The 18,949-nt window shown below is 41.5% G+C and overlaps 1 protein-coding gene across 2 annotated transcripts in view; it reads right to left on the bottom strand.

Annotated features, from left to right (window-relative positions):
- The window catches only part of cdk14 (cyclin dependent kinase 14), a 167,653-nt gene that overhangs the window by 73,490 nt on the left and 75,214 nt on the right, over window positions 1-18,949 (bottom strand). For both annotated transcript variants that reach the window (XM_029505326.1, XM_029505327.1), the window contains 2 exons: window positions 10,294-10,417; window positions 876-996 (listed from right to left, as the gene is read on the bottom strand). In XM_029505326.1, the coding sequence (XP_029361186.1) occupies window positions 876-996; window positions 10,294-10,417 (245 nt within the window). The remainder of the gene's footprint in view (window positions 1-875; window positions 997-10,293; window positions 10,418-18,949) is intronic.

Genomic DNA, 18,949 nt, shown 5'->3' on the forward strand with positions numbered 1-18,949 from the left:
TAATGTATGTCACTCCAACTCCTGCAGTCCTAGACGGTGGACTGTATGGCTGTATGACATACCTTGAGGATTTGAGTAGATTTCTTAACTCCATCAGCTCACAGTTTTTTCTGTCTTTTGTTTTGTATGAAGATTCAAATGATTCACTAAGATAAAACTACTGCTTTCCTGGTGAATTAATGTGTGTCCCCATCAGTGTGAGGAACCTTGTACAGAAAACATGCTTCATCTGCTGTCAGCTTCCTTCAGAAATGAGCCTTTTGTGTCCCCTAGAAAATAAAAATGGCTTTTAATTCACCCGTGTTGTTTGGATGAATTTGGATGAAAAACTTCACTCACGCTGAACGAGCTAACGTTTTGTGTCTTGGTCAAAGAGTGACATTCGAGTAGCAGGGACTAAACAGGTAAATAATTGTAAAAAATAATAAAAAAAAGAAATTGCTGCTATGATTGCCCCACAATGTTCTTTTCTATGTGTCATGTACAAACCTGTTTATAAAAAGTGAACCATATTAACCCAGCCAAAGAATCTTGCATCAAAAAAAAGAAAAAAAAAAACAAAAGCAAAGAAGAATGTGTCTGTTGTTGACCCGTGAAAAGGCTAGCGGTGGGACCCACGGAGCTCTATCAAATGTTATTTTGTTTTGGAGGAGAGTCGGGGTTGGGGGTGGCACAAATAAATAACATACAGTATGCTACAGGGAACAGTGAGCTTCAGGTAAGTGCAGTTTTAATAGGTTTTTGTCTACTTCTCCCCAGAACAAAGAGATTTATATCTCAGTGGAACCTCCAGAGTAAATGAAGAATTCACAGTGCACAGTGAGCAGAATGCAGAGTGTGAGGGAATCTCTAGGTCAGAGATCAGGTGTACCCACCACATGTCCAGGCAGGTGGAGTAGTCTGTGGATCCCAGCAGGACATCTGGAGGCCGGTACCACAGGGTCACCACCTCATTGGAGTAGGTATGGCTGGGGACTGACTTTGCTCTGGCCAGACCTGAGGGGAGCAGCACAACAACATGGTCTCAGAAAATATTATCATTGAACGACCTTCAGAAGACAAAAAGCGGCAGCCTGACTCTGACATCAGGCTTAACAGACTGTCCCTGAATTACACCAGGAGAAAAGGGCTGAATTTTGACATATCCTTGACATAAAGCTGCAATTTATGCATTTTGGTGATTTGAGTGACATTAGGACTTAAAATACAAAGTCAGTTATGAGGGTGGAGGAATTTCCATTATATGCAAAATTTAAATCCATCCTTATGGTGGTGCCAAAGGAGAGATTAATGTCACTCCAATTAAGCCACTTATTTCATCTAATAGTATGACAGTAAAGGTTGATGAGGACTTCACCTCAAACCATCTACAACTGACACCAAATGTTTGATGTTTGCTTGATGTTCTAAACGTGGCCCTATTAAGCCTGATAAACTACTCCACTGAACGCATCACACTGTAAACAGACCGTCTTTGGACTGACCTTGACTCATGATGAGCCTGAGATCAGCTTGGCTTTTCAAATGAGAATCATGATCAAAGACCTTAGTAGCTGTAATATCAGTCAGATGAATCTGACTTCATTTTCCATGTTGGGCTCTGGTTAACAGCACAGCTGGTCACATCTGTCTTTGTGAGAGATGGAACTGCCGATTTTTAAATCCTTCTCCAGGGTTTCAATATTAAAAATATAAGCTTCTATGGGTTTCTCCAACACCCTCTGGCATTTATCTGCAATAACAAAAGCCCAAGTTATTTAAGTATGTGGTGCCAGTCCTCCCATGGCAGCTAATGGCGGAGCAGAGTGCAGATGCAGCAAGCTTTAATGAGGCTGATGGCATTACCTCTTTGTCTCTTCCCAAGTGGTCGGAAGGCTTAATTAAAGCATTTAGCTTAGTAAAAAAGAGACTTCCTGCCCTGTTGCTGGCCCCCTGTGTGTGGGAGGAAGAGGGGGCAGAGGGTAGAACTGACAATACGAGAGAGGAGGTATTTAACGTCTCCTTGTGTTTGAACGTCCAGTGGAGAAAGGAGACTCAGCTGGCATTCATCAAGGCTGAGCACTGTAATTTCAACAGCCTGATCTGAAGCCGAAGAGATGCGCACATTGAGAGACTATCATTTCCAAAGCAGGCCCGCTGCGTGACAACATATACTCAACATAGAAGACAGTGCAGCGGAAAGAGGTTGGCTTTTTTGCACCATGGAGAGATGTGTGCTAACGTGTCTGGAGCCACAATAGCACACAGTAACAAAAATATGACTGTGCACAAATGAGGCTGCAACTATGCTAGAATGTTTTCATTTTTCATTTGAAACACCTGAGAGCTCACACAGACATGACAATTCACGTACATAGAGGATGTGCGAGCCGCGAAACAGGAAGTAGACTCTGCAATCGGTCAGCTATAGGACTAATAAAAACAGTTGTAGCATGAAAATCCAGAATGAATTACAGCTTCTACAAAGACCACACGGTCAGTAACATGTAGTTTCACCTCTGGTACCCCTGGCTGTCAGTGAGCGACTCTGTCAGTCTACATAATCATTTCCAAAGGTCTTAGCAGGGCTGAAAATCGAGGGTTGGGGTTGGCGTTATAGCGTTGTTCACACACTATCAACTGCACACTAATGCAACTAAACGAAAACAAAAATTAAAAAACATCCAAAAATCATGAAAGGGTTTCATCATGATAAAACATGGTCATAATTATTGTTATTAAAGGGTTTTCATTTGGTTTAATTCACAGTCACCTATTGAGTCACATTAATTGACAATATCCACTACAACAGTGCATGCTGCTGTGTTTTAATGGGACAATAATGGAGCTTTGTGGCTCATGCTCCAAATACACGTTAACTGTTGGTGGGATATTTTCACTTTTGATTTGATTCATTTGTGATTCGTGATAGTATTAATTGTTAGTTGTAAACAGCCACAGATGCCTGATTGGTGTGTCGTCATAGAAACGGGAATTGGCATTCTATCAGGTAGCATAATGTTCGGCGGGGCAGCTGTTGTGCTGCATTTTGGGATTTGTGTTGGGATGAGTGTTACATACATATCATTGGATCCATATATGCAGCTTGCAGGGCTTGAGTTTGACATATGTGCTGTAAGTGGCGTGGCAGAATCCTTCTTTGATATTAGACGCAGCTGATTCTGATTCAGCTGCCACTTCATGCTCTTTGACATTTGGTTTAGTGATGCAGACGCCACCATACGCCATCCATTCTCCTCAAAAACCCTACATGTCTGCTTCAGAGGTGTACGTCATACGTCAAAGACCTGACCTATGTATTCATATGTACACACAAACACACATACACACAGAGCGTCACATTCTGCTCCTACCTGTCCAGCTAGCTGCTGAGGTCACCAGTGAATTATCCATTGCTATCTCACTCACTACAATGTGTGTTCAGAAAATAAAAGCCCAAGTGAAAAACTAAGAAAGACTAAAATAGGCTCAGTCCTTTGGGGAAGCCGCCTGCTGTTCCTCTGAAGTACATTTGATTTTAAGGCAGTGTGTAGCGTCTGCCTGATTCTCCCCCTCCTCTCATATGCAGTGGACTGGGACAGAAACATATTCTACATTTGCTTCATGGGCATCATATGCTATCCCGACACTAAAGCGCCAAGATGCATTGGGCCAATTGTGTGTGTGATTTCATCAGAAGGCCATATCAGCTGTCAAACATATGATTTATAGACATTGGGACAAATTCTGATGTTTATTAAATCATTGTTAGTGATAATAGAAAATAAGAAATAATAAACACTAACAAAAAATGTGTCCAGTTCATGGGTCTGCTCTGTTTTTAGGCCTAAAACTAAAACAGGCTACTAGAATATTACAGAATCACTTGATAAAGTTTTGATGACAAAGGTTTCTTCATAGATACACACGTAATACAAATAGAGAAGCAGAGCAGCCCTGCTAAACTGTTGCAGTTAGAATCTGAAACATCAGATTAGACTGAAGTGACAGAGTCTGGCAGTGAAATATCCTTGGTTCCTCAGAAAGTCCTGACTTGCAGTTGTTGTTCTTCTTTTTTTTTTTTTTTTTTTTAAGGGAAGCCTTTTTGAATGTGTGTGTGTGTGTGTGTGGTTAATCATCTGACTGGTTTCATCTAGGCTACCTTAATCCAGAGATCATTAAGGTCCACTTTGTGTGAAATGAGCTGGGACAATGGCAGCTGGTGCTCACACACAAACACACACACCAACCAACACTATGTGTTTTCTGCTTTTGTGTTAAATCCTACATCTTATTTGGTCTTGGGTTAAGACAGAAACACACACAGACAATTCCTCTATCAAACTTCAAAAGACCATCTGCAAGCTCCAAAAATCCACACCCCAGGTACACACAATGACACACACACACAAACAGCAGCCCCCGACATCGCAGAGCTGTAGTGAGGTACAGGGTGGAACAGCTCACTGGGGAAAGGCGAGCAGTCTGCTCCGGATGCCTGGGACATTCCTCCAGCTCCATTGTCACATTACTTCACTCCTCACACATCATTATGCCAGCAGCTGTTACTTTACAGTGTAGCCACACAAACACACACATCAGTGCACATTAGCTGCTTATAGCTGCATTCACTGAGAGGAGAATTACCTACCATGATTCAGTTCAGTGAAATCCAACCCGGACATAGATCTTCAGCCCGAGATAAGATTCTAAATGGGATCCTGTTATTCACTTCCACATATCATTTATCAACACATCAACATGATGATTAATTCATCATTGTGCTCTGTTTAATTTCTCTGTTTTTGTAAAACTGATTATCTGGTACTAGCTTCTATGACTTCAGACTGACTGAAGAGACCAGATATTTGGTTGAAGAAAACAATTCTATTATATGCATTATTGCATTATTTCAGGTTCACGTTAGTAATTAAAAAATCCATTTATTATTAGCTTAGAAACCAAATAGCATAACTTAGAAAAGGGAAAATCTTAATGTAAAGTGCCTTGATGTAACTTTGTTGTGATTTGGCGCTATACAAATAAATCTGATTTGATTTGATTTTGATTTGATTTGAACATAATCCTGATCTTATTCTACATTTAGAATCAATTATCATATTCACAAGGTTTAACAAAGAAAGGCCATGTCCGTGTTCCTGCTTCCACTTTAGGAGCAGCGCCGTAATTTGCCCACTTTGTATTTGACCACAACGGTAATGACAGAGGCAAAAAGCTATTCCAACTTCCACTGATACTCATACTAAGCCAAAGAGATTTGAAAACTCTGGAGGGGATGAGGTTAAGAAGGACTGTGGCAGCTCAGGCAAAGATCAGACTGTTGGCAGTATTGGTGTTTTTATCAAAAGGTTTGCTACTTAATCACAACCCATCTTAATGGGAAGAAACTAATACTGCAGTTTAACCCGAACCCTTTAATCTTAACCCACAAGCCTTTACTAAAGCCTTTGTTAAATCTAAGAAAGTGTGGCCTACCACTGGTATAGATGTCTGGGTTGTATCTCAGGGTCATTGATAGAATAAATTGATGGACTTGGGCATCGCTGCTGTTGCAGGCTTAGGGTTGCAGATGTCTCCACTATTTTAGAAAGTAAGAAGCATGTAGTCATATCATAAATGGCCTGGAACTTTTCTGTACCAGTCCCAAACAAGCTGATACCAACATCGCAGAGGACTGTCAAAGCCACTGTTGTGTGAGCAAATAAACCTCTGATCGGGTTTCTGGGCACTGACCAGCCTGTGCTCCAGGCTGCAGCATACTGCTGCTGCTCAGCAGCTTCATTCCAACTGTGAACATAGTCTCTCCCTCATGAGGCTCTGAAGTATGGGGGCTATGAGCACTGCTCATCTGCTGCTTCATTTTCTTCTATATTTATTAGCTTGTCAGGAAATTGTCTGTAGGCCCAAGTCAGTTCGTGTGTGATACAGTAACAAACTAAAAAAATTATTTTTTCTTTCTCATGGAAGACTTACAAAGCAATTATTTTTAAATCTAACTTGCTTGGATTTGAGTTTTCTTTCATTCTTTTTTTCCTTTCCAGTCTTTGTTGGTATTGTGTTGATGTTACAAGCACATATGTACAGCATGCATTTTTCCCCTTCTTTTCTTCCTTTAACTCTGTGTGTAGCAGTGTGTTAAATAAATACATTTGCAAAGCCTCATAGTTGTAAAGAGTGTGTGAGCATTGTGTATGTACAGAGCATTCAGGATAGAAGAAGACAACAGGGACCTAAGTCTAATGGTGAAAACCATTACATGTATTGCGTGTCCATTTGTTTATTTGCTCATATAACTTTCACATAGACCAATGACAGCTGTGTTTGGCAGTAGAGTGGGTTGTCCACTAACTGGAGGGTGGATGGTTAGATTCCCAGGTTGCCCTGTGTGAATTTCAATTTCGTTTTGATACTGATGTCCAAATGAGCCCCACATCACCCTGATTTATCTGCAATGTGTGTGGATAGTAAAAGGAAAGCGTATATTAATGTAGTCTATATATAACAGCTGTTTTAATGTCCTGTTTCTAAATGAAGCCACAATAACAATCATTCACACAACTTTAAGTGCGGTACATTTGGCACACTTCAACTTCTATTTTACTTCCATCTCATCCCTCAGAATTTTTCAGTGTTGGGTTTCTCCCAATTTCAATAATCTTCAATCATTAGTTTGCATTCACCTGAGGTCAGGTATGATGAGGTTTAAGCACATGAATGCAAAGCAGCAGATAGCAGAAAGGTTATAATGGGTGTGTCAACATATCCAGGAATAAAGCAGAACGGTGGAAATGGTTACTTGTAATTTAAAGTTGTACACAATAGGCGATGCGGTAAATAACCTTAAAACTCTGCAGGTGTAATGATTTGAATGTTTTTATGTCTGGCTGATCACATTCTCATTAGATTATACTCTATTCAAAATGCTGTGTTACTGTAAATCTGTTAATTAGTACAAGAGCTTTTGTCCATTCGTGCTTCTTGAATTAGCTGCAATACTGTGTTAGATCTGAGTTAGTAAGAGATGGTCAGTCTGGTCTGCATTACACACCACTATTCTCTACACTGAGGTGATTTGTATCACCACCCATACACAGATTAAATCGGCTGCAATTAGTTGTGTCCTTGACATGGAACATGTGGATTCTTCACAGCCTCATTTACTGTATGTACCGGTTGTTTGTGCAGCTCATGAAAAAGTGAATAAACCTACCGAGGAGCAGAGAAGCATCTGGACTGATTCCATAGGCAGCAGCAGGGATACGGAGCTCTGGCCACAGTGACAATCAGCTCTCCCTGCCCAGACGCTCCCAGACAGTCCTAAGCCATGCACTTCAGGTTAATTGGTGATTCTAGATTAGCCATAGGCATGAGTTGGATTAGATATGGTTGTTTGTCTGTGTATGTCCCTATATGTCAGTTGGGACTGGCTCCGGTCAATCCTTGTTGCCCTGATGGATAAGTGGTGTAGATAATGAATGGATGGAGCGGTCACATAGGACACATGTTCTCCTTTCACAGTGACACTCCCCCCCTTAGCTGACAATTCCTCAGTCACAAAATTGCATGAGGTCATTACATTATTTTAATGTTTTACCCCTTGAGGTCAGGGCTATGATTTCTAACATGGCTTTTGTTAATAATTTAAGAGTGAGATTCAGATATTTCTTAGGTGGAAGATATTTGTGACTGATGTTTGTCCAGCTGTAGAAAAAAAAAACTGCGGTGCTTTAATCATTAGGATTTATTTTTTAGGAATACAAATCATGGACTGTCTATGAAAATGGACTCTGAGGCTGAAGAATGAAGCCAATGCTGAGGAGTCATTGTATTGTCTCAAAGTCTACAGGAAAATACTGTACTTCTCATTGGATCTATTAGCTCCATAAACTTTTCCCTGAAGTATATGTGGTTCCAATCTCTAATCTTAAGTCTTCTTTAAAACATGATGTTCACACTGTATCACCTTCTCCAAATATGGTTTCAAAATACCAGGCAAGCTGAGAACAAACATACAAACTAGAGGTTTCACATCACAGAACGCTAACACTTGGTCCAAATATGCAGACTTTAGAGACTTTAGTATGAATACAGATTACTTTTTGAACTTTGGACTACATTATGGAAGCAATCACTACGATGGAGAAGTGGACATTGCTGGTCCTAGACTGAGGGTTAGAAGGTCAGTAAATTATGAAACTAAATTCAACCAGGTGAAGAATAATTAGTGATGACGCCAACCTCTTCCATGAACCCACTACTAGGTGTGTGGTAAGTGGTATCAGTCCACACCTGAGCTCACCAAAACCTTCAATAAACTTTGTTCAGCAGAAGTCAGAGGGTTCTTCTTCTGTAAATCTCATTTGTTGAGAATCTCCGGGGACATTCATAATCAATGTCTGGGCAAACAGCCCCTGTCTGCTGTATCCTCGTCTTTGTTCTAGTTGTGGAGAATACTGGATCAATGCACCACCACAAAAGGAAATGAAAATCAAAGACTGATAGGTGCAAGTTCCACCGCTGTCACTAGAGTCATCTCTTATCTATTCCTCTTTGTACCCACTCAGAGATCGCCCCTCCTTCTCAGACCTCTCAGTCCCTCCTTTGTTGACACTCTGACTCTGTCTCTCTCAACCAGCGCTGCTGGCCTCAGCTGTTAGTATTCCTGCTGCCAGGGCCTGGGACTCCAGGGAGCCCTGGCATCCACGCAATCACACACACACACTCAAGCAGCCTTCACCTTTGTCATCTGGCATCCCTCAGGCCAAGGCTGACTCTGTGTTTTGTGCATGTTTGCTGATGACCACAGCTCCAGTGACAAACTAATTGTCCAGCAGACTTTCATTATTGCTCTTTTGCTATTTTTTCCATGGTTTTTCCCTTTCATTTCCCTTGCAGTGATATTTCTTCACTAATATGAGGTTTGCATTATTGATGGAGCCCCACTCCTCCTCCCCTCTCAGTCTGGGCTGAGGGATGGAGTGGTGGGAGGATGGAGGAGATGACTGAGTAGTGGAGACAGAGTTTGAAGGGCTTAGGAAATGAGAGAGTGAACAAATTGGGACTGTTGTGGTAAAGAGGCTGGATGGATGGACCAATATGCTCCATATTTTTCATGGCAACATGGCACTTAAGTAGCAGTTTTTGGTGTGGTAGTGACAAAAGAAAAGCTCAGGCACAGTGATGGGTGGGGTCAACTGAGTTATCGTTATCTTGGCTAAAGTGACGGACAGATGGACCAACAGATGTATGTCCTGAAGTCAGCAACAATATTAGGACGAAAAATAGTTTTTTGGCTTCATCAGACTATAGGATATGTTTGACTATTAAAGGTTTGGAGTCAGCCAGTGTGGGTAGCTATAAGACTTTTCCAGAGGACGTCCCACTCCATCTACTATTCTGCTGCCTGTTAGTACTTCCAAAGTCCCCTCCTCTATGGGAAACAACCTTTGAGCTGTAAAATTCACATGGAACTTTGCAAACATGGGCAGTGTTGGGGCGAGGTGGTTATGTATGTGCAGTCCATTTTCCATTTATTCCATTACCAGTATTTCTGCTTGGAACAGGGAGGAAAGACAGAAGAATCCCTTGCTGAGAGTTGATCTAAGGACTTCTGTTTTCTACTGCTGACGCTGATTAAATGTTTCATGTTTTAATTGATCATGGAATCAGATAGTCACTGTTTTTCTTAGTGGGACATGACTCATTTTATTCATTCATTCATCCATTTCTGGCTTGTGGAGGGTGCTGGAGCCAATTCCAGCTCACACTGAGCTAAGGCGTGGTACACCCTGGACAAGTCAGCAGTTCATTTAGGGTCTTTCTGACACAAATATTCTACATGAACAAGTTTTTCTCCAACAGTGCTACACAGGGACACTGTCATTGCTTCCTCAGCTCTACACTGCTCAGTGAGATTTTAATAAATGCAAACAAGCCAGAGCAATAATGAAAACAGGTAGCGCCACACTGTCCAGCCCTGACACAGTGAAATTCTGTCACACTAGACAATAGATCAGGATGAGCAACCCGCGGCTCTGGAGGCACATGCAGCTCTTTAGCCCCTCTGCTGCTGCTCTTTCTGGCTTTGGGAATAATAAAAAAAAAAACTACATTGAAATCACGTGTCCTAGTTGACAGTGTCACACGTTGACAGTCAGACTGTCAACGTGTGACACTGAGAGGCCTGATCCTGCTATTATTGTTGGTGTGGTTTGTGATGCACAAGTTTCAATTTCACACACACAAACATCAAACGGGAACGCAACATGAGAGAATTGTTACCAGCACACCTACCAAAGTCAGCAAGTTTGAGCTCTCCAGTGTCACTGATGAGCAGGTTTTGTGGTTTCAGGTCACGGTGAAGGATGTACCTCTGGTGGATGTAGGACAGACCTCTGAGCAGCTGGAACAGGAACAGCTGGAAAACACAAGTAAACAAAGAGACAGCAGTTCATTCAAAGTCCTTAAAGTCTACAAATAGACCTCCATGCGTTCTTTGATCATAAGAAATGTTTAGATTCTGTATTCATATTGTTAGCGTGCCACAGTGCTCAGTTCATAGAGAAATGTTCTCAGGTTGTTTTCAAAAACAAAGTCTTAACATCACCTGTCAGGACTTCTGGAACTTTGCGATGTCACAACAAAGCTTTTGCCACCTTCAAATATGCCCAGGCCCCACCTGGGCCCACCATCCAACCTTGCAGGATTTAGTTTCTCTGAGTGTGTACCAAAAATCTATATTTTTTTACTTCATTCAGAAAACTGGCATCCAAGAGCTCTCTTCTGGCACCACAATGGAGCTCTGTGGCTCAGAGGAAAAATAATACACCTGGCTACAGATTCACACAGAAAAGCTGTTATTGGGATATATTCACTATTGGGTTGATTGATTCATTCATTCATCTTCATCCGCTTTATCCGTTTCCAGGTCGCGGGGCTGCTGGATCCAATCCCAGCTCACACTGGGGGAGGGGCGGGGTACACCCTGGACAGGTCACCAGTCCATCACAGGACCAACACACAGAGACAGACAGAGACCAACAACCACTCACACTCAGACCTACAGACAATTTAGAGTCAGCAGTTAACCCAAACATGATGTCTTTGGATGGTGGTTAGGGTTTGGGCTTAAATAATGGTCATTTAAACAGCAGACTGGGACTCAGTCTGTATTACCAGGCAAAACTCTTCGCATCACAGGTGACAGATCATTGGGATCATTCTGTTTCAGTTAGATGCCATTGGTTGACTATGCTACACAGCATAGGCTCATGGGAGTTACTGTCTCTGCCTCTCCACTGATTGGGTCACTGACCTGTTCTTTCTTGAGCTTCAAAAAGGAGCCTGAGAGAGGAAATTTGAAACTACCCTAGCCCTTAAAACCAAAACTATAACTTAAAATATGGCTCTTTACAAGGAAATGTTAACACATTTACACAGGTGTAATAATTACCTTCTGCCAGCACATTAAAATGCAGAGAAGTGTGGACAAAGTGCTTGGGCATGCCTCTGACTTTACTCTGGTCTAAATAAGGACAGAACTTGTTATTAACATGTAGGCTTAATGAAATGTCTCCTTCACAAAGGCACGTGCACCAAAATCAATAGTGAGCCATGAATCAAGAGCATGCCCATCATTTTCTCTACTGGGACTATTGAACAACGATCAAAGAGACGAGACGACACAGTACTGTCTGATTTCACAGCTGCTGCTTCGACCAGTCAGAGTCAAAGACGAATTAAAGTGTCTGTTCCTGTTTCAGTTCATAAATATGTGGCCTGTGATAGACAGGCGGCACTGCCGCCTTTTCAATTTGAGTGGCGGGCAGTGAATTGATTGCAGGAAACATTAACAGACTTTTGACCCAGAGTGAGAAACATGTTTATTTTCATTCCTCAATAAACAGCTAATGTGCAGCATGTTGGTGCAGCGGTTAGCATTTTCAATGAACAGGTTCTGAGTTTGCAATTTGGGCCTGGGCTTTTCTGTTGAGGTTTGATATGTCGCAAGTCCAACAACATGAACATTAGGTTAACTGGTGAGTGAATTGACTGTTACAATGTGAATCTGAATGGCTGTTAACTGAGGTCATATCATTGTATGCAAGTTGCCATTTAAATGAAGTTCAGTGTGATTTTGAACACGTCACTTTTGGTTCTAATATTTCCAATCCGTTGTTGTTCTCAGTGCATCTCTTTTGTTGTTAACACCTGATGCAAAAGCCTCCCAACCTGCGGACAACATTAACTACATCATTATAACTCTGGAGTCAGTGAAACTCATTCATAAAAAAACACTTCAATAAAATGCTTCAATGCACTTTTGCTGACAAATCAGTTGAATACAGTTGAAACTGCATTTGAATTTACATATCATCATTTTGTTGTTGAACTCAAACACAGAAACTCCACCTGCCCATGGCGCATAAACCCGTAGGCAGATGGATCCTGTCTCCACTAAACAATTTCACTTTTTAATACATGCAGACTCAACAAAGTGTATTTGGTAGTGGTGCTGCTGCTATGAATTTTCAGTACACGAATGTTGACAAAATCATAGAATGTGGTCACAGTCGGAGCAGCATTAAACTTGTTTTGTTTCGCTTCCAAGATCTGGCAGGTCTTCCATGTGTCAATCAACAAATAATGGTGTGTGCAAGCCATTGTTCATTTTTATTCCAATTCCAGAGTTACCCCAGCCCCTCCCCTCCCTCTCATTTCACTGACACAAGAGTCTCGGCCAATTAAACTGATCGAAGCACTGTGGACTGTCTGGCATCTGGGGGCACCAGGTCAACGGTTTGCTATTCCTGGGGGCGAGAGTTGAACTGCAGTGCGGGAAATTAGCATGGGAAATGTGTGTTTACTCATGTATATCAACCATCTCTGAAAAGCCCCTCACACTGTAAGGCATGTAACTGCACTGTAAAACAGAAATTAAATCACAGAAAATAAAAGAAAAAAGGTTTTTATTCTCCTCTGTGAGTGTTTTAATTCAAATATCAGACTCATTTTGACAGAATCATCCCTCGAGACGTCTCGGGCCTATATGATTTTTAATATCTTCAGCAAAGTGAAGTGCTGAGGGCAGGTTGAGGAGGATTTTAATGACACCAGTCACTAATAGGTTTCACAATGGTAAAATTAATAACAAACATTGTATCTCACTGGCAACTTTCAGGTTTAAGTATGTAGGTCATGTTAGTAGACTCCAAATGAAGGAGAGGTTTATACCAGTCCCATAGTTTTGGTTTGGTCAGTAGGGAAAGTTTGGCTTGTTGACAGAGCAGACATCTGCTGCCCAGACAGACTCCCTCAGCTCTAATCAGTGACTATGGGATGTCCATCTGGTTAAATCTATTGAAAGGAACCCTGCTGCAGTCTAAAGATAATAAAGACAGAACAAAGTGACATGGCTTAACTGAAGACCCCTTCCAAGGCGAGTATCCAACGATAGACACCAGACTTCAGAGAAAAAAGTTCAAATTTATAGGAAATCCAGACCTACCCTAAAATTCTACACAGTCATTAGTAGTGTATGACCAATCCCTCTAGCAAGTTCAGAACAAATTGGTACAGTATTTGTTGTGTTATTCTCCTGACAAATGAACAGATAATGATAAAACATAATAATAACATCTGCAGGTTCTGAAGCTAATCCCAGCCACAGACTACCTATAAAAGTAATTTAATAAGGAACAGAAACATGAAATAAGTAATTAAGAACGGCACTGGCTGTTGCCATGGAAAATATATTGCCTTTGTGTGACGTACGCTAAACTCCACACCTCCGTGCTGTAGTACAAGACTTATTTAATCATTTTCAAGGCAAAGAACCACACTGGCTCTTCTCTCAGACTCCACTTTCTCTGGGCAGAGCTCCGCAGCTATTACTAAACCAATTATTGCAATATCAATGAAATTCTCACTGATGTCCAGCTTTGCATTATTATTAGTCATAATCTGTAGCGCATTTTGGGCTACATGACTGGATGTTTGCTGCTGCAATGCACTCGAGGACTAAGCTTTTCTCCCATAGTTGTTTATCTCTTGAGTCTTCATACTTCTTTATGTTTTCATAATAGTGTCCCTGTGTTTGTGCTTCCCCTCTTCATTGGGGGAATTTAATGCCCATGGAAATGTTGGAAAAGCTCTAGTGAAAGATAAAAGCACACACTTAGAGCAGACATGAGTCACTTCACTGGTTCAGTTAAACCATGAGAGAGAGAGAAAGAGCATCTGTAAAACTTTAATCATGATCATGATCATCATTAGTTCATAAATGCAGGAGAAATAAGCAGTGTTGTGGCAGTTAAACCAGCCATTAACATGATCTATCACCTGTGGAGTGACCATCCTGCCTACTGCCTGCTTTTTCATCAGTGCGCCAGTACACATATTGGAGTATTCTCCAATGATGAAATACCCAGTGCCATCAAACCCACGGCTAATAGCGCTCTTTATCAAGATGAGCACCGTGTAAAGAAGTTTGGATTAGATTGCCTGCGTGTTATGAATACAGTGGAATCCGGTGCCTTTGTCTGTTCTTCGATGAACACGAGGTAACCTTTCAAAGTGACAGCAGCAGACTGCCATTCATGTTCATACCTTTAAAACAGACAAAAACAAATTAAAGCAGCACAAGAGAAGAAGAAAATACACTAGTTCATGTGATATTAACACACAAGCAACCTGTGAGGCAGAAGACTCATTTGTGACAGAACAAAATACGATCGATGGTCTAAAGCTCATCTGGTGGCAACGCTACAGTGCTAATGGAGAAAACTTAAACTTCCAAATCATATTTCTGCTGAGAGCCCTGGACAGGCCACCAGTCCATCACAGGGCCAACACACAGAGACAGACAGAGACCAACAACCACTCACACTCTGACATACGGATAATTTAGAGTCACCAGTGAACCCAAATGTGCATGTGTTTGAACGGTGGGAGAAAGCCCACGAAAGCACAGGCAGAACATGCAAACTCCACACAGAAAGGCTCCAAGTCCAGGAACCAACCCCCCCCGCCTCCTTGTGGGGAAACAGCACTAAACACAATGGCGCCATGCTGCCCCGGTCAGAAAATATCTCAGTATTTGAGTTGAGCTATTTTGTGGCAAGTGGATGGGCTGATAAGCATTTTAAAAGCCATGTTATGGGGTTCTGCCTCCATGCTGGTGTGAGTGTGTGTGTGTGTGTAGGTGTCCTGGCTGCTCTTTCCTGGTTGGTTCCCTAGAGATTTAAATGTCACACCCAACCACCAAGATGGCCTCTCTGCCCATCTCACTGCAGCACAGCAGCTTCCCACGTGTCCTTTGTTCTGTTCAGTGAATTTGTTGAAAATGTGGGTCTTCCATGAGAAAGGAGCTTAGGTGAGGTATCTGTATTTTTGTTTATTTGTTTTGGTTGATGGAACTCCAGGCCCCTGGTATCTTCTTGTGTGTTGTTTCGGGTAAAGGTCACACCCGAGGATAATAAAAGCTGCTTTTGAGACTTGAGCTTTGTCGTGCTGGCTGATTCAGACATTGGGAGAGGTGGGGAGCTCACCCTATGTTACGCCATGGCCCCTCCTATACCCTGGAGCCAAAATAACAATCTGAGCAAAACTTGGCATTGTTTTGTGTTGTGGCTGCCACTTGTTGTGTTACTTGTAAAAGAAGAAAAGACTGTTTCAAATAGAAAACAAGAGCCACTGGTCATGCTAGCAGTTCTATGCCTAAATGCTGCTTTCACCAACAACATTGCTCCTCCACACAGCCTTGGATTGGCAACTGCAGGATGACCTGGGAAAGACACACAGCACATCGCTACAACTTAACTACATCCAGACATGATTGTCACCTCAGAAGCCCAAAAATACCTGATCATGCTGGAACTGACAGTGCCTTGGGAAGAGCACACTGAGGAAGCCAATGAGAGGAAGTGTGCAAAGTACCAGGAACTAGTGGAGGATTGCCGGGGCAGAGGCTGGAAATCACTCTATGAGCCCACAGAATTTGGCTGTAGAGGATTTGCAGAACATTCTGTCTGCAAGGTCCTCACTCAGTTGGGCATCACAGGAGCAGGCAAGAAGAGGGCCAATCAATCTTCCAGTGAGGCCGCAGGAAAACGCCACTAGCTGGCTTTAGTTAAGGGGGGTGGATCCGTGGGTAGGGGATGCAAGTCGGGGCCTGATCAACCCTGGCTGGGTCACCTGGTCAAGGGTGTATGTTGTGAGACCCAAAACACCTTATGACCCCAGGTCACCACACTTATGATGCATCCCGGTGCATTCTGGAGATGTGTCTTGAATACTCAGCATACTAATACAGCTTATGTCTTAGTTTGGGTAATGCTGGTGAAGATAATAACTTCCATTACCCCACACTATTTAACAAACACTGTCTTTGACTGAGAGACCCCGAGTTGCAGAATAATGCAGAATAATAAAGAATAATTGATCCAAAGGAATGATATTGAAAGCTTGAATATAGAATTTGAGTACTTCCTAGTCCCTGGTCATGGAATCTATGGTTTGTTTGTTTTTTTAAGATTTTGCTTGTCAACTGAAATAAGGCATGTGTTGCACACAAACATTTCCACACTTCATTCTATGACATGAAATACATCAGTAAATATTCAAGTCTTGATTTCTTGAAGCTCTTTTGTATGTTAAATGTTGTTACGAAATGTGTAAATGAGACATTTAGCCTTTTCACTCTAGTTTAAATTGACACCACCATTAGCGGCCCTCATCAGCAAGGCCAAGTTTTTGGACACGTGTTGACCAACATGCTGGCAGATCAATGGTATTCATCTGCTGCAGAGAGGAAGTTTTGTATTTTAGAATTAAAATTACGATTGCTCATTTAACTTCATGTCATCATAGACTTGATGAAATCAACACTGACAATGTCAGAACACAAACTTTTAGATTCACTGGAAAATCTCCAAAAAGCTTTTGCTGAAGTGAGTGAAACAGGAGAATGTAAAAAATATATGCATCTAAAAAAATACATCCATATGCTTTGAAAGGAATTGAATTAGATTTTTGTATATTCTCCATTAAAAGAAAGCTCCTGTACAACAAGGTATTAAAACCTTAGTGGGTCTCGTGGTCTTGGTGTTTGTACACATTTGGCTCCTCAATGCACCTAAATCTTCTGTGTATTCTCTGTGAGCTAGCATACAATCCAAAGCCAATTTACCAGGAAAAACTAACTGAAATAATCCTTCCAGCTACTTATTTATCACCATGGTGGTGAAGGTGGTGTCAGTAATGCTGCGTGTTGTGTCTGAGGAAGATTACAAGCTGAAAAACATTCATGTAATGAGGTTCTTCTGTTTAGGATTCAAGTTTTCACCTGGTCTTTAAATAAACCAGAGCTCTTTGGATCTGTTTTATTTCATGATAGAAGCATTAAGGCTTGATGACAGAAGCACTTTTAGGTCATTTTTTTCTGTATTTGCATGTGGTTTGGTTTGAGTATGACGAGTTCTCTGTTGTAACCACTTGTTTCAGACGTGACCCAATCACTGCAGTGCCATCAGGCCCTTCCTTCCTAATACAATCATCAAGACCTAATGGTGGCTGATAGATGTGGTCTGTGGGTGTCAGTTTCCTCATTGATTTGTGGCGCTGCCACTGAGACACACATCCTTTAGCTGACTGTACATAATCTAATAAGAGGAGCACTTCAGCGGCAGCCTGGATGAGGCCATACTCACTTATGTTCAATTAGAGCAGCACTGCTAACAAGCTGCAGTCAAATGAATGAAGGATAAGACAAATCATGAGTTGCACAACCAGATGTTTTCCAAGAGGTTCTCCTCTGGGTCAGCTGGGTGCAACAGTGCTCTTTAAATTGCAGAAAGAAACACACATATATACACACACAACTATCTGGTTCTTGACCAATAATCATATTAGCAGCGAGCGTCTGAGCGTGTCTCGAAATGCCAATGTGATCCAGTAGCAACAGAGCCACTAACTGCTTTAATGCTGCTCATTAGTAAAGATACGGATGGTTGAGTGGCTGCACAGTCTGTCATAAACTACAGTAATGGCAGCATAGGGTTAGCGTTAGCATACACTGGTAATGCTCAGATACACGCTTGCTTCAACACAGTAAATCTGATGTTTGTTATAAAGGCTATGGAAGATACGAAGCTGAATGAACTGAGTATTTAACTTAGGGTCCTTTTGTGACAAATATAAAGTTGAAAAATGTTACATAATTTCTTTCACTTATTATTAATGAGGTAGAAAGATGTTCTTGTATTTTTTATTAAGAAGAGAGGGAGATATTTTGATTAATTAATTAATTAATTAATTTCCAGGGTCTTTTATTCAGTGCTAAAAACAAAGCATTTACAGAGTTCGAAACAATGTCTTTGACTACTTTTTCCTTATATTTGATACACACTTGTATGCAGTGGTTTTGTGTTGTTTTTGAATTATTAGGAAATTGTGTATTAAATTGATCTTTGTGTTACAATGCTATAAATTGAGGAAGACATCAGATCTGACACTTCAAAGACTTTGGTTGGCCTGATGTGTCTCACATACAAAATGATAAGGCGATCCGCTGTATATAAAAATTAATATTAAACCACCATTATGGCTTGTCCTTAGATAACACACTCCCTTTTGTTGCCCACCAAAATTCTCTATCACTACCAGACAGTTATGAAGACATAATAGATTATGCTCTTTGCATTTTGTTTTCTATCTGCTTACCTACCTGTCCTCTTCCTCCATTTCCCCTTCCTTTTCCAATACAACAGAAAATATAAGAAAGATGTTGCCCATGTCCGCACCTGGGTTGCTTGTTTTCCATCACTGGACCTGCTCCTTGATGTCTGTGCCCTCTTCTTCCACCATTCAGCTAGTTTAATTAAACCAGCCATGACATAATGCCTATGCCTGTTCAACTTCCCAGAATCCTCTGAGATGCTGGAGGGAAGCT

Source organism: Echeneis naucrates, chromosome 6 (genome assembly GCF_900963305.1).
Source record: "Echeneis naucrates chromosome 6, fEcheNa1.1, whole genome shotgun sequence".
Taxonomy (NCBI): domain Eukaryota; kingdom Metazoa; phylum Chordata; class Actinopteri; order Carangiformes; family Echeneidae; genus Echeneis; species Echeneis naucrates.